At 36.7% G+C, this 16723-nt stretch overlaps 1 protein-coding gene across 1 annotated transcript in view; it reads left to right on the plus strand.

The window, feature by feature from the left end:
* Window positions 1-16723, plus strand: part of LOC117405728 (Krueppel-like factor 12) — a 77174-nt gene that overhangs the window by 13276 nt on the left and 47175 nt on the right. The window contains exon 2 of the mRNA XM_059030261.1: window positions 12533-12622. Within this exon, the coding sequence (XP_058886244.1) occupies window positions 12557-12622 (66 nt within the window). The 5' untranslated portion in view covers window positions 12533-12556. The remainder of the gene's footprint in view (window positions 1-12532; window positions 12623-16723) is intronic.

Genomic DNA, 16723 nt, shown 5'->3' on the forward strand with positions numbered 1-16723 from the left:
TGAGGAAGCAACTGCCAGTTGCCTGGTTTCAGGAAGAGGAGATTTTCTTACAAGGGCTGGTGTTTAATCATTCGGGGATAGAAAAAGTTCTAGTCAGTATTTACGCACTCAGTCTTGAGAACATATGTTTGTGGACGCAGCTCCCCACAGAGGTAATACGAGAAAAAGAGCAGTTAACACTGACCAACCAAAATTAGTTTTCCTACATTCTAGATTCCACATCACTTCTTAAATCCACAGACCCCCACCCAAACCAGAGACACTTGCATAAACCTCAAAGCCATTTGTTTGGCTGTTGTCACCACCTCTTTAATTTGTGTTCAATTTAAAAGGGACCTCACGCAAGCCTGTAGACTTCAAAACAACATATGCAGTTTATTCTGATCATTTCCTCTCTTGAACCTTGTGCTGCCATGATAGCTATGGGTGAGGCTGACAATTAGAGCCCACAATTCCTCTTCCTGTGTGACAAGCTGCTGTCTGAAAGAGGGAGGGGGGAGGGGCAGTACCGACCATCTCTTTGCATAATTGCACCCTGCACATTTAGGAAGTACATGTTGCCTTTCTTTTCAGTCTTTTTTTGTATATACCAGAGCATAGAATAATCTATCTAACAATAACCATTAGCTGGAATTGGGTGCAGAGCTTTGCTCGTTACCTTCTTCAGCTGGACTGTCTAGATTGAACCTTTTGAATCTAACTCGCTCTAGTCTGTATGTTACCTCTGTTCATTTACACTCAGCTGGTCCTGTTCCCTAGTCATGCATATACATGATATGTCAGTATCTACACAATGTACTGTTCCACGTACCGGGACCTGACTCAAAGTTGTTCAATATTTAACTCTGTTCCTAAAGCCAATATGATTGCCCTGATTTATAGTTTAATTCCCCCAATCACTGGTTGTGTATAGTGCTTTGAGATTAATTTGTATTAAATTGTATTCTATAGATGTTTCAGTTGTCAGAAGTTGTATTTGTGGGGCAATTGGTTGGCTATATAAGTTTTATTTATGTGTAGCAACTTAGTAGATTGGGTTGTGTAAGAGATTACATTGATAATTATAGTATTGATACAGTTGTTGCTTCAGTTTCTATGTATAGAGCCACTTTTTCCTATTAAAGAGGACAACAGTGGACCTTACAGTGAACCCAAAATCAGAATATGATCCATTTGCTCCTAACCCAGTGATAATCTAGATTGGAATAATAGAGAGTCAGTAGATCTGTTCTCTTCATCAAAACCAATAACTGAGTCTTATCATACAGTACTGCGTGTGTTCCAAAGAGTTCCCCTGGATATTTATCAGGATGTGGCCCTACCGGAGATTAATGTGAGGGTTTCCCTTTGTATTTACATTGGTCCTGTGTTTGATTAAATTCATTCTCCACAGAACTCACATTCATCAAACAGAGGGCAACTGCGTGAAGCATTGCAGAAGCAACAACTTGACATTTTGAACACAGTGTGCAGATCCTCGGAGCCACTATTCAACTTCTTCACATCAAGTATAGCTTAAAAGGAAAAGAGTCTTCAGGGTTTATACAGTACTAATCTACTGTGTATCCCAAACATTACGTCATAGGTATTCGCCTGTTTCTAATTTTTCCACTGTGCGTGGAGATGTATTTGAGGACAGTGTAATTCGAGTCTGGTTGTTACTGTAGTACTGTAAATTTATAACAGGGATGGCTTGTTTTAGAATGTATGTTGAGGGCTCTGTTGAAAGCACCCATGTTCCAAAGAAACACTGGTTAAATCCAGCTAAGGGTTGCCCCAGTGCAATGCGATGTGAGGCTATTTTCAGTTGAAGCTCCTCATCAATAGCTACAATGAGAAACAGAGTTCCAGAGTGCAGTACTTTGTGTACCGTGAGGATAGCACCCATGTTGTACAAAGCACTGACATGGTGCCCCAGCCAGATATCCCACTCACTACTCATTAATTGCTATACAAATCTTAGTTGTGTTACTGTTACAGTTCTGGTAATGATTCATTTTTGAAGTTCAAGTAGTGTGGAATGCTACATCCAAAATATAATGGTATCTCCAGTGAAGATAATATTCATGAGCCTGCACATGATTTATATTGCCCTCCTTGCTCCCGATATCTCCACTCTCACTTCATACAATTGCCGTCTGTTTACTAGATCAGCCCTTCTTTCACAGTAGGCACGCCTAGCCACGCCTCTGTCACTGTGTGCTGTCCCTTCCACTTAGCAACATGGCTAGTATTTTACAGCATGAGCTGGAGCCAGTGACAAACTTCCTGTCAATTTGCCAGACATTATCTTTGCATCAATGCGTTTTGTGCAGACATCTTTTTGGTGTTTGTTTGGTTTTTAAATAAGGTTAAGAAGCGCCATGTTCAAGCATTCAGGTTGTTAGCTGTCATATTACTGTACATAGTTTTTGCATTGCAAAAAAAATAGCAAAAGCTTCTAGCTTCCTCCAAAAGAATCTAAATGATGACTGGCAATGTACTGTGATGAATGAGTATTTAATCCCGGTAGCTTTATCAGAAATCTTTGCAGGCCAGAGGATAGAATGGAAAACAGATATTGACGAGTGACTAGATTTATTTAAAGGGCAAGGAAAAGCGCTTATATTTAAGAATTGAAGGGTTTTAATGACATTGTTTCTTTAATATATATGTAGTTACTTAATGTTCACACACAAATATGGCTGCACTGTTTTTGTGCAAATAATTTAATATGCTTTTTCTAAGTTATACTGTTATTCATTAATACAGTATATCTATAATTTTATAAAGTTAAAGAATGACAACATAATAGTGTCTATTTTATTAGAAATAAGGAAATAAACCTCAGTCACAGAAGCCCCCTCCTTACCAGGTTTGTCATGTTTAGAAATAACACTAACGGTGCAGGCCAATCATATTTAATTTCTTTATGTGGAATATTATTTTCCTCGGTAGTGATGTATAAACACAAATAAACCGAATATACTTTATACATAACTTTCCACAGTTGAAAAGTCAATTAATTACATTAACACAGTATGCAAGGACTGCATATAATTTCATCAAGAGAACATCCACCTCCCATTAAACTGTATGTATTAAAAGATTTGAAATCGTTGTAAGAAACGATTTCAAATCGATTTCAAAAAATATGCATAGCTAATGTTCAGGTGACATTGAAAAAACTGTAATTCTTCCCTGGAACTGAAATAATAAATCTCTCTAGAGTCCAATTCAAAAATGTTCTGATAGCATCCAAAGGCTTTGGCTCATTTGTATGCCAAGGAAAATGCACCATAAGAAATGGAAAGTCTGAAGTAATTCAGAGCAAGCCAAAAATTATTAAAGAAAAATGGTTTCTAAAATGCATCTAAGATAGTAAAATGGTACCCCAGTTGCTACAGATGTGTAGCGTAAATATATGTGTAACGTAAATATATATCTTAACATTGACTTTAGAATATTATTGTAAATTCACACTGTCCAGCCAAAACAGTTCTTGTGATCACCAGCACAGTAGGGCCATCTTCTGCAGCTATCTGGATATAGTTTCAAGTTTATGTTTAAATATTTTGGAATCCATACATATATTGGTATATACACTTTGAGAAAAAGTATATTCTAAAACGTTTAAGTGTCAACACGTGTATGCAGATGTTACAGTTACTTTGTAAAATCAGTCCATTTGTATAAAAAAAGGTAGATTATTAAAGTTACAAGGTAAATTGATAAAAAACACCTACAGCAAATAAAGTAAACTGCCAGCTCATTGGTCCGTTTATGAAATGACCAAATAAATATTGGTTAATATATGGAATAGGTAGTTAATGTATACATTTACTGGGAAATGTATAAAGAGCATAAAACATATTAAAGTTTGATTGACCGATTTTTCCCAAAATAACCGTAACATAGACAATCGTTTTTAATTTGATGATGCATGGTGAAATTTGTTGTGTATGAAAGGCTATGTTGTTTGCCTTAATATAATTGATCATCTTTCATTTTCAAATAACAATGGTGGCTGTATGGTATTGTCGCTTCAATTAGTTGCATAGACACCAGAGCACAATTTAAATGTGTTGGCAGGGTGCATGAGAAATCTGAGAGGTTTTACCCTGTGCTGTACACTCGGTTTGTCTGTTTCATGGTTGATAGTCGTATTTGGCAGTTATAGGCGCACAAAAAAAGAGAACTGAAAAGAAACATATCCTTTAGAGCACTGCAGGCCAGGCCTAATGCATGTATTTTCTTTTTTAAAACTTATGATTTACTGTAATACTTCAATATTTCCTGGAGTATGTTTTAAAAATTGCTCTGCACTCTTATGTCCTCTTGTTTTTTGTTAACAGTTTTTTTGTTTTGTATTATTTGCTCGTTTAGCTGAACTATTCCTCTGCAGTTTGCTGCCCTGGTCCTTGGCTCTGTTCCACTTTCTCTTCAACGGTTCCTCTCTGTTTACCCTTCACTCCCTCGCAGCAGGATAGGGCCTTGTGGCGCAGATGCAGTGACACTCAAAGGACAGTTTACATGGTAACAGCAGGAAGCCATATCAATGCGCTATAAGAACAGGGATAACCTTTTAGGATTAAATAATTGAAGGTTTCTAGTTCAATTCATTAATCTGTTCTTAAATGTGAGTTTTGTTGTCAAATGTCTGTTCAATAAACAAAAATAATACACTAAAACTTAAATATTAAAATCTTGTGAGTTAATGTAATTTGTATACTGTATGATATTTTAATACTTATTTTCTATCCAACACACATGCACACCCACATAGTCACCCCCCCACCCCAACCCACACATAAGCATATCCACAAACACTCAAGTGGATGCCATGTTGTACTAAGCATAATATTTTTTTTGCTGTACCTATATTTGAAAAAAAAAATGTTGCATTAAACTGTGCAGGGGCTTATTGGTCACAGCAAATGCAAGAACAATTACAGAACAAATCTTAGACATTTTCACAGGCATATTAAAGAGGCAGTGGCAGCAATAAACTACAGTTAAATTAAGACCATAAGGAATGCAAAGGCAACGCACACACTCACACAGGCACAATGAATAGTGTGCCACATTACTGACGAGAAATTGAAGGTTCTTTAAATCATTTGTGTGCAGAGGTCGGTAATGGGTCACTGAAGGTCGGGTTTTCTTCTGAGTCCTGTCACCTCGTATTGATTTGACAGTCATTTGTTTTGGCTTGCCTTGACGTTATCCCACTGTAGCAGCGATTGCTTCAGTCAGCATTGATAGCCATCTGGGATTTTCTAGCTGCAACTTGGAGGTAAGCTGCAGCCGTTGCTCTCCTCTCAAACACAGGACTCGGAATTGACTCCCAGATCAGTGTCTGCTTCAAGCTGAATTGCCCTCATTTTTCTTCAAGATAACTCTCTCCAGGGATGGGGCTGTGCCACACTCTGCTGGTCTTTTGTTTTTATCTGAGACCTTTAGCAGAGATTTTAATCCAGCTTGGAATAAGGTGATCCAGGTCTTCTTTTCTTTTTTTCTGTTGCGTGCCTAGTTAGAAATTTCAGAAATGGCCAATATGGTTTTTATAGTAAATTTAAAGACCCTTTGACCCAGTCTACTGTAGTTCTGATTTTTGTTTGACTGAGCTGTCTTACTAAATACCGGTAATGCTTTTCTTTATCTTTTTGAAGGGACTCACTGAATGCTCTGATAAAGTACAGTTTCAGTAAAAAAAAAAAAAAAAACAATAATGAGAACAGGAAATATGTTTTTCACCTTTGATCCCAGGCTGCCAATTCCATCCCATGTGACTATAGTGTTCTGGAAGGCCCCCATGTGGTCCTCAGATTCCAATAACAACTGCTCTGTTCCTGGTGAGTAAATACTGCTCATTGGATAGAGTGGTGGGAGGCTTCAGATGGTGTCCATTAACTCAGCCTCACAAATTGGAGCTGCAGCTTTTCAAACATGCATGCTAAATATATTTACCACACTGTGCTTGCACTTTATATCATTTAATACATGTACGTGTACATAACAATAATATTAAGAACATGTTGTTAAGGAATGGAATTCCAGGAACAGATCTATCACTGTATATCAGCATTTACTGACATTCTGGAAAACCAATCTGGAGATCTAACAGTGAAACATAATTCCTTGCTGAAACATATGCATTATATCAGAATGTATGTCAGTATATCGTGATTTTTTTATTCAATATTTTACATTACCCTAATTACCCTTTATACATTGCATACACTGTAAATCAAAAGAAAACTTTAGTATTTGGTTATAGCAAAGAAAAAAACCACACCTTCATAAACTTTACTTACATAAAGACTGCTTAGCTTGCTGCAGATCAGGTGCAGAGTCTGGCTAATGAAGAGCTGCCTACAGTCACTGAGAAACACTGTATTCCAGTAGATGTGTCTGGAGGTAGGGTTAGTCTATGAGAAACAGGGACTTTAACACAGACAAACAATACATAAAGAGGTAAATCAAAGGATGAGAGATGCCTTTAGATTATACCTGTCCTTCCCAAGCCTACTCTGGCTCACAGGACATACTTTCTGGAGCCTTGGTATGTATAGTAGCTACTTATGGACCACAGACACACCTGCATTTGATTTTTTTTTTAAAACAAGACCATGTGCCTAATAACAGCTATAATGACTACAGTGGTAAGTTCATTGGAAGCTAGTAAGTGTTCTGTCCCTAAACATTTAAAGTATTGATGGTATTAACATGGCGCTAGCTGCATAAAAGCAAGTTGGTAGCTAAAGACAGATTCCTTCTTTTCTTAAGACAATGTGCTTTGTTTCATTATTACCTTTTGTAGTAAAGTGTAATAATATAGCCCGCTGTATGGGCAGTTTTGTTTAATATCTGGCAATACTTTGCTGCCTTAATTGGGTCCTGCTAAACAGGATACTACTGGGGTCCTTGGGAGTGGAATGTTGAGATTGGAATGGAGCTGTTGATAACAACAATGAATAAACAAGCATGTTACAGTCCTGGTGAGTTTATAATTTAATAGTAATAGCTTCAGGGGCAAAACTATAACACTTTCCACAAATCCAGCCCTATAACTTCAGTGATGTTCAGTCCACTGCCATGTTCTGCTCTACTTCTGTGTTGATCCTTTTTTTATGTAACTATATTAAGGAAATAAGTTAATTGTGAAGTCAAAGTATAAAAGTCTAATCTGATAGATGGTGCAGGACTAATACAAATATATCTGTAATTGTAATTTGTTCCAAAACAGTTGCAGGTAAGTACAATACTTGAGTTTGTTAGCTGTATGTCTCAGAAGCAAAATGCAATATAGATTGGAAACACTGTTGCTCACCTAGAAGTTAACAGAGTGACGTAGTTAATGTGAACTGACAAGCTCCCTGCAATACTAGTGTTCACATAGTATCAATAAAATATACATAATGTCCATAACCTAGTTTACATGATGGGCGTATCCAGAGGCAGTCAGCTACTTTATTGTAAACTTGGCATTGTTGCTACTGTAATGTATGTTTAGTTATGAAGGTGTGACACTTGTTTTAAAGTGATAAGGAATCAATTTGCCATGTTTGCTTGAACTGTGAATTTGGAATATGAATGCAGCCTATACTCTTTGACCAAAAGCTCTTTTGATCTTTTTGGAGACAATTCCTAAAAGGATTACAAATAGGTACATTGAAGGGTGTACCAATTAAAATGTATTAATTGTATACACAAATCCCTTAACTCAATCCTTTATGAATTAGCTTTGTTGCCACAGTATGATAGAAGACTTTTAGTCAAAATGTTTGTCCTTTAGCGTTGCAATATGTAGTTTAAAAAGACTGTCCTAACCCCACAGCAGTTTCACAGCCATGTAGGGTGAAACAATGCCAAACAAGTTTACGTTTAAAGATACTGGGCTGTATGTCTACAGGTTGTTTTTATCATGGGGTTTGGGGACGGAATTGTAATGCTGTCATTTCGTATTGAACTTCCCTGTCTTGTTTCGAAAGTGGCTGCTGTAAAAGCTCCAGTCATCAGACCTATTGAATGCAGGTATGCGCCTGAAGTGGAGAAATTAAATTTCAGCAAGGATTGATCAGTGCATTTTCTTCATTCATACTTAAAAAAAAATCCAATACAGAAATAAAATACATAATTTATTTATGTGCCATTACACTATTGTGCTGGTTGTGTTCACATGGTACACACTGTTTCTATTGCTATGCCTGACTTATTTACAGCAGGTACATCTGGGGGATAGAATAATGAGATAAGCCCTGGAGCCATGACTTAAACACCCTGGTCCCTATTTACAAAGCTTTAACTCCTTAATTATTAAATAATTCCATTTTCTTTTGATTTAATAAAGCTTTCTATTCATTAAGCTATTTTAGACTGTTGCTGGATAGGGTCCATTGTTTCATTATGATAATAACAATGGTCTTTTTCAGGTAAAAAAAAAAAAGTCTGTTCTTGAACTACCCATGATTACCTCATAAGAATGGTTTTATAAGTAATGTTCAGTATACAGTAAGCGTGTCAGATTTGATAAAGAAAGCAGACAAATGCAGAATTCCTTTTTTTGTAAGATTTTATTTATTTTAAAACAAAGTTAATCAGTTGTTCTCTGTACATTTAATTGAGGAATTCCTCTAGTTCAAAGTATACTGTAACAGCATTCTCTTCATTAATAATGAGTTTGTGCTGTATTGCTTGGTGGATACATTTTCTCCAATTTAATTTCAACAAAGGCGAATACTATGGAAGTCCATAATAATAGTAGCAATATTTACAATGGACTTCTGAAGAATAGTAACATATTTCTATAAAACATTCTAATATTACAAAAGTTATTTAGAATCCCTCCCCATTGGAATCTATCGGTGTGTCCTAATTACGAGTGACATATTGTGCACAAATCCATAAATCAATTTCTAAACATAAAACCCTTTTTTTTACTGGTAACATAAATACCAACTGTAAACAGATAACTTTGAATTAAGAAAGTTAATTATCTTTTATTCTAGGGACTTCAGTAATGAGCATCTATGGTAGCCTGTATCCAAAATAGATTGAACCAAAAGGCAAGCAGTAGATATTTTGCAGTTAGAACACAAATGAACATTTGGAATATTGAAAAAATATGTGTTTGCACATGGAAGCAACTTCTGATGTATTGCTGGTAGTCCTTCAATGTGCTTCCTAGTGTGTTCACATTATAAAACAACCACCATTAGTGTCACTAAATTGCAGGTCTCTTACATCTCTAAAAGAGCCCAACGATTGAATGGCTAGTGACTGCCCTCTCTGACTTTGTCACAGGGTGGTCCAGGGTAGGGTTATGGAACATAAGTAGGGCACTTTGAAAATGTACTGCAGTACCAATGACAAAGATTCTCTCTGGTTACAGATGGTACAGCTACTGTACACACTATGTATTTTTATTAATTTTTTAATCTATGGATTTTACAGTCATTTTCTTTGGTTGAACGCGCATTTTGTGGTTTGTACTGTATGCAGCTGAGTCAAATACTGAAATGGTTAGACATTATCTCCTTTAAATTGGTGCAGCGCTCAAATAACTTAGTTTGTAATCAGATTGTAACAGTTCATTAAATCTTCCTCTCCAGCAAGTCTCTCTTTGTCTCCCACACAAGACAACCTCTTCACCAACAGTCTTCAAAATGGAAATCCACAGCAGCTCATCCTTCTTTGTCCATAAGCAAACCGGCCTTAGAGACATCCTATTATAGGATCCCTGAATCCACTGTTAAAAAAGCTTTACTTTCTAGAGAGAGCGAGAGAAATGACAAGATGACAAGGGCTGTTTCTCTCTGTGTATATAACTGTACTGTAGTGCTCTTGTACTTGTAAATGCCAGACTGACTTCTGCTGCTGCTCCACCCTGCAGCAGCAGCCAAGTCGCTGAACCATAGGAAAGAAGATAAAATCCCCACAGAACAACAATAAATTGGCTTTGAAAGACCTGGTGCTTAGTGGAGTGCATTTTAATGTAGGGTTTCCAATTCTTAAAGGCAGGGGCAACTTAAACTTAGTTGAACACAAACTGCATTGTGATGAACAGTAATGCACCAGGTGTAAATTTGTGGAAATTACTGCACATTTTAGACATGACAAGCATGCATACTGTATATTTGTAGTTTTGTGGATTTTTTTTTTTTAACTATAGGGTAACTTAGTTCAACTTTGAAAATGTTAATCTTTCAAATGTTCAACTTTTATGTAATAATAATAATAATAATAATAATAATAATAATAATAATAATAATAATAATAATAATAATATGCTCTGCGAGAAGACACTCTTGTACCATAAGGACAAGAGGTGAAGGCACATTAGGATCTGCAGTTGTAACACATTTAATTTGAAAGATGCACAAAATGCCATTTGGAAGTAGAAATAGGTAATCAATAAACAAATAAAATGCATCACGTGTACCTTGGAAACGTTCTTTACACAATAGTGAAACTATTTATATTACTGCCAGCTTAAAAAATGTAAATAGAAGTAGATTTTTATTCAGAAGCAGCACTCATCCAACTACCTGCTTATTTTAATGAAGCCAATAACACCTTTAAATGAAATCAATTCTCGAAATGGAACTAACATGGAGCCTGCCGCACTGTGTTCAGGCAATGCACTAAGGAACTTTCTCTAGCAGTGTTTTACACTTTACACTCTTTATACAACACCATTAGGATTGCTATCATTGTACTGTACTACTACATAGTTTGTTCTTATCTGCTTTATGTTTTATTTGTTGCATTCAAATACATACTACCATGTTCCGGTAACACAATTTAAACCTGGCTATTTTCCTGTTTGTGTGTGTTGTTACACTATGCTGGTGGCATTCAAGGCAGGCAGATTCATGCAGATCTGGCAGCCTAGCATTTCTTACAGCAAGGTGAAATCACAAAGTAGCTGCCTGCAGCGATCTTGCAGACTTGTGCAGCTTTCAAAGAGTGCTGCAAGAGCCAAGTTGCAGATACACACTAAAGAGATGATGCATACACAATTTTCTCCTACTGCAGAAATAAATAAGTTGGTTGAACAAGAAAGCTGTCAGTATACTATATTGGAAATATTGGATAAAAAATATATACATACCAGTGATCTTTGACTTTTGTGAATGGTCCGGTTGCAGAATGGATTGTAGACTGCAGCAGCCTCAGTCTGATATTTGAAAATGATGATGGTGCAGATTTCCTGGTGCATATGGAATGTGGCGATAGTAATCCTCCAGCTTTCACACTCTCTGTCTCCTCTTGTTCTTTCTGCCTCTCTTCATATCCCTGCTGACTACCTGGCTGGTTCGTTGCTTGACTGGCCCATCAACTAAATTCCTCTTGCATTCTCACATGCAGGCTCTACCTCAGTCTCCTTCTAAGTAGGCCAGGATTCCTCCTTTTTTTACACAGTATTATATTTAATAAAAATCTTCAAAGCCATATACTGTATATGCTGTATATGTAATCCTAAGGAAAGTCAATGTTAAATAGATTCCACGTATCATATAACATACTACTTAGTGATCCATAATATATTGTAATATACAACATATTTTGTTTCCATAAGTATGTTTTACTTGCCTGATTCCACTGATACGGTATATTCTATCTACTCTAGTGGGTCATTATCAAAAGTGATTTGCCAGATTATGCATCATGTTTTCAGTCAAGATGCATGGAACACAACAATGGATTTGAGTGTTTAAATAATGTCATCCCGGTGTCAGTTTTAACAGTTTATATTCAGTGCCACAGAAACTGACAGGGCAAGGTTGTAGTTGCTTTAAAACACAATTAACCTTTCATACTCCTACAGAACAGGAGAAAATTAAACACCAAAACAAGCATACACAAAAAAAGAAAGAGAATAACCACAGCAGTTAATAGGTCTCAGGTTTGACGTTTTATCCACTTTTGTGAGAATGCTGTTGACGACTTTGGCCTCCTACAGACATAGTTTCTGAGGTCTCTGAGGTCTTTGGTGTTGTGTAGCTGTATGCTGATTTTGTTTTGCAGAGCGGGCAGCAGTGTTATCTTAGGGGGGAGGTTAAAGAAAATGAAAAATGATAACAGCCAACAGATTTTGCTGCAGGTTTTGACTCATACTGCAAGTACAAATGAAAAGAAAAAAAAAACCTTTTCATGGAACGCTTGTTAAAAGAGACCTAAACAACTCCTTCTTTGGAAGAAGCAATGGCATAGAGTATAAAAAACAATTCTTGAAGTGTGCTATAATATGCTATTTAAAGAGTCAAATTTCAATTCTATTTAATGAATAGCCTTGACTCAACAAAAGTTAACTTTTAAATGTCAATTCTTTTCACTTTGAAAAGCATTGTCCTAATGGCATAGATGATGGTTATTTATTTTGTTTCTTGGAATGTGATGTGTAGTAAAAAGCCTTTTCTGGGGGAAAATCTTCATTGTGCTTTATTTCTTTTTTTACACCAAAAACAAATACAACCTTTGAGATATGCTCTGCCATTTTGAATATGTTTGGTTCCTTGTTCTGACACCTTCCTTCTTTCCTTTGCAGAGCACAGTCACCGCTGACAACATAATGTTAATGCTTGACGGGATGCCAGCAGTAAGAGTCAAAACAGAGCTGTTGGAATCCGAACAACGGGTAAGCAGTGGTTTCCAGACAACTCCCCTTTCCTCTTCGTGATACCCGTAATTATTCCCAGACCTTCCAAGGGGGTCCCGTGTCTAAACAGCCTGAACCATAGTGCTCCCATTAGTCATTTTTTTCTGTAAAACAAAAAAGTAGCATTGTAGAAAACCACAGCTGAGCCCATAATGTGGATCTGCTTTGCTGAGCTGCACTGAAATGTATAGAGTGTGATGTGACTATAGGAATCTTCAATATCTACTGAAGAGTTAAGTCCAATATTTCATTCAGTGTAAGTATTGCACAAGCAGTTTCAAAGAAGCATTCCACTCAGAAAAATCACTTCTATGAGTTAGCTCATTCAAGTTCACCACCCACAGCTGACAACCTTGCCAAGAATGAACATGTTTTTGTTTGAAAATAGGACATGGGTTGGACCACTACGGTTTTTTTTTTTGCATGGCCCCTTGGAGCAGCCATCAAATGAAAACAACGTGGTCACTACTGCCTTGAACTAGAATCAAATGTGTGACCTTGAAGTGATAGGCTCTCTGTCTTGCTTCAAACCGACCAAGCCACACAGCCTCCTGGCCTAACTTAAAACATGTGTTTGTAAATAGTTTCACTGTAAGAACATTTGTTTAGCTCTTGTGATATTTTTGGTGCCCCCCCTGACACTCGCATCCTGTGAAAAAAACAACAGGGTGATGTAACTTGATAAATAAACTGGCTGGCCTTTTACTCTTTTGCCTGCTTTGAGTCTGCTGGGAATGTAGAACTGCTTTCTGTCGATTTTTATCATATTGCTGATTTGAACTTGTGTAAAATGGGAAAAATAACTAAATGAATCAATAAAGTACACATTTGTTGTAGATTTTTCCCCCCTTTTTGAATAGCCCACAGTACCTTGGCTTTGTTTTATTTGGACACTTGGAAAGATGCTTCCACATTCATTTCTCAATTAATTGGTTTGTGGTACTGATTGTCTTGTCCTGTGGGCAAAATATATATGATTACATTTAACTTTCAATTTATAAATAAAATCAATATTAAATAAAACTGAACACAGAACACTAAAGCATCATAGTTGTGCACAGAAACACTGTACAACGAGGGAGTGACAGGCAGTTGTATGTAACTAGTTTTGAGAAAACCATGCCTGTCTTAGATGTGTGAAACGCAAGTCCAGTCTCACACTTTGGGTTGTGGTTTTATTGTTGTAGGACTCAAAATTACCTACTTTTAAATCAGTGCTTTACGCATCCATAACTTAAAACTCAGTCATAAATTACGGGGTAAAAATACAGGTAAGTGGGCAAACATTTTGACAGCCTTTACCAAAAAATGTTTGTCTGTATATAGCACTTTTCTCTCAAAAATGGCTGCAGAAAGAAGCTCACAGTTACAACTGATCTTACATGAATAGTGGAAAAAGAAAGGCTTTGTTTTGTTTTCACAAAGTTAAGCAGGAGTAGATCGTGTGATTAAATCTTTTTTTTTTTCTCTCTCTCAATGGATATTAACAATGCAATCAGAGCGGAACTCTTTTAGTGAGTTGACAGAAAAAAAAATAATAATTTGAAAACTTCATGTTTTAATGCAAAACAGTCTACTTTGATGTCCAGCACTGTAATCTTGATGCATTTAAAAAACAAAGTGCAGTTCAGCCTGTTCAAACCCGGTTCTGTGGCTCTCGGCCACACTGTTTCTATAAAGGGCCTGCTCTATTAAATATTTGATTGAAACTGTTTGGAAAATTAGCTCTACTTAAAACTAGCCCCACAGAAATGATTGTTATGAAGGCTAAGCCGGCCAACTGAAGAAAGATGAAAAGCACGAAAGCGAAAGAGCGGGGGTTGCTGAGGTTTAACACATTTTCCATTTCTGTTGACATTAGTCTCTGGGAACATCCATCATGTTGACAAAAAAGCGTTTCTCAGTTCTATTTTTAATGTCATTTGGTAGTCTGTTTTTTGTTCTCATTGGGAGCTTCAAAAACAGTGCTTTAGAGATACAATGGAGTATCCAGCCAGCAAGAATACAACGCTTTGGGTCATTTTTTTGTGTTTGTGGCACAACAGTTAGAACAGTTTGAAAAAAAAAAAAAAAAAAAAGCCTGAAAATAAACCAAACATACTCTACAAATCAACACCCTTCTTTGGAGCTACAGTGTTCTGCTCTGCTGTGAGTCACTTGAGCAGGTATGTTTTCTAGTTAAAGGATAATATTAAGTAACTTACCTTGCGCTTATGTCAACATTTTGGTTATGAAAGAACCACCCTTCATGGACTATGTGTTGTTCATTTTTTAATATAATGCTATGAAGCATTGTTGTAGTAGTTTATTCTTTAGAAACACAGCAACAGATTCACACAAATAACTACTTCCAACTTGTATCCTTATGTTTGCTGGAATGATTGGATAAACACAGCCATTAGTTCCACAGGCTGACTGGAAGATCTTGGATACCCAAATGATTAGGTGACTCTCCCAGTTTTAATTATATTGATTCTGGGTTGCCCGTCCCCTGTGGCTTTATTTTGTAACCAAGTAAGGTTTGTCTGTCTTCCAGTCAACCAGCCAGCCTACCCAGAGGTTCTCAGGCCTTCAATAAGTATCACATGCTGCAACAAAAGGGGGAAATGGCTCAGCATTTGTCACTTTTATGGACGAGCCTTTGGACAAGACTTTAAACATGTTTTATTTTATGAACGTTAAAGATCCATTCATAAAAAGACATGGGTGTTAACCCTGGTGCCCTTGTCCAGTTCCAGTGCTGGTCAACATGTGAACTACTCAATTCCCATTACTTTGACTGCTTCTAAAACCATTCATGGGAACATGGCATATACTCTTCAAAAATTGTGAATTGAGACCAGTGATTTCCTAATCCAAAAACAAGCATTGAACAAATCGGAAATACGTGCCCCCATGTTGCCTTGATAGTGTCCACAGCCACCCTCCATTTAATCTCTCAGCTCTTCTACAGTAGCCTGCGAAGTTAGGTGCAAGCCAGGGCCAATTGTAGATGGGTGACTGTTTTATGGTAACAATCTGGACACAGAACTATATTAGGGGTGTTCCCGGGGTGTTCCTGAATATGTGTTCGTATTCGGATATGCACGAATAATGGTCTTCTTCCTAATATTAGTAATGGCCAAATAGTGTCAGGCAGTATTCGTTGCAAACAAAGTGTTTGAAGTGTCTCTCATTTCAACCACGCTTCCCTCTGCAGTCTGTGACAGCCGATCGGTGTGGGGAAGAAGGTGGAGCTGGTCTGTGTCACTGTACAGAGTCAATGCTTCAGTTAATTCGATTCGAGAGGTCTATAGAGGGAAAAGTAAAGTTGGAATTGTACTTAAATTTGTTTCACCATGTCAAGAAAAAGTTTGTGTTGTCATAATAAAAGTATTTTTTTTGGAGGGGGTAGGAATGTTGACATTTTTTTAAACGTTGTGAAAATATAAATGTAATATTTTTGTAAACAGTTTAGAAAGATGACATTGTCTCTGTGTATCGTGCACGTTTGCAGCACTAGGCACTAGTTAGGATGTGCGCTGCAGGCTGTTTGAAAGAGGAAAAACACTGTCTTACTGAGGTTTGGGATTTTAGAAAAGTTTATTTGATTTTAAAAAACGTTCATTTTTTTGTGTTTGTTTAATACAATGATGGCTGCTCCATGACTGCCTGTGTTTAGAGCTTTCAGTCACTCTATATTTCTTTAGCATAGCTCACAGTGCTGTTTTTTTCACCCCAAAAATCACAGTTATTTATATTTATTAAAAAAGGCAGCATTTCTCTGCTTTGCCTACGCTTGCCTCAGTAAATTCATTACAGATGTTTTTTTATTTTTAAATTGTTTTGATTGCTGTGTTTTGATTGCTATGTTTCACTAGCTGTCTGATTGTGAGATAAGACATTTGTAAATAATAAGTTAAACTAATAATTTCTTACGATGTTCTGCTACTGTAGCTCTTTATAATAAATAGTTTTGATTGCGTCTTTTGTTTGATATTGGTGCTGCTTTCTCTGCATTGTAATCGTTTGACAAAAAAAAACTTTTTACATTATCGTTCATTCCACGTTGTTGTTAATGATTACTGTAAATAGGGACTT

The sequence above is a fragment of the Acipenser ruthenus genome, chromosome 9, assembly GCF_902713425.1.
Source record: "Acipenser ruthenus chromosome 9, fAciRut3.2 maternal haplotype, whole genome shotgun sequence".
NCBI classification, from domain to species: Eukaryota; Metazoa; Chordata; class Actinopteri; order Acipenseriformes; family Acipenseridae; genus Acipenser; species Acipenser ruthenus.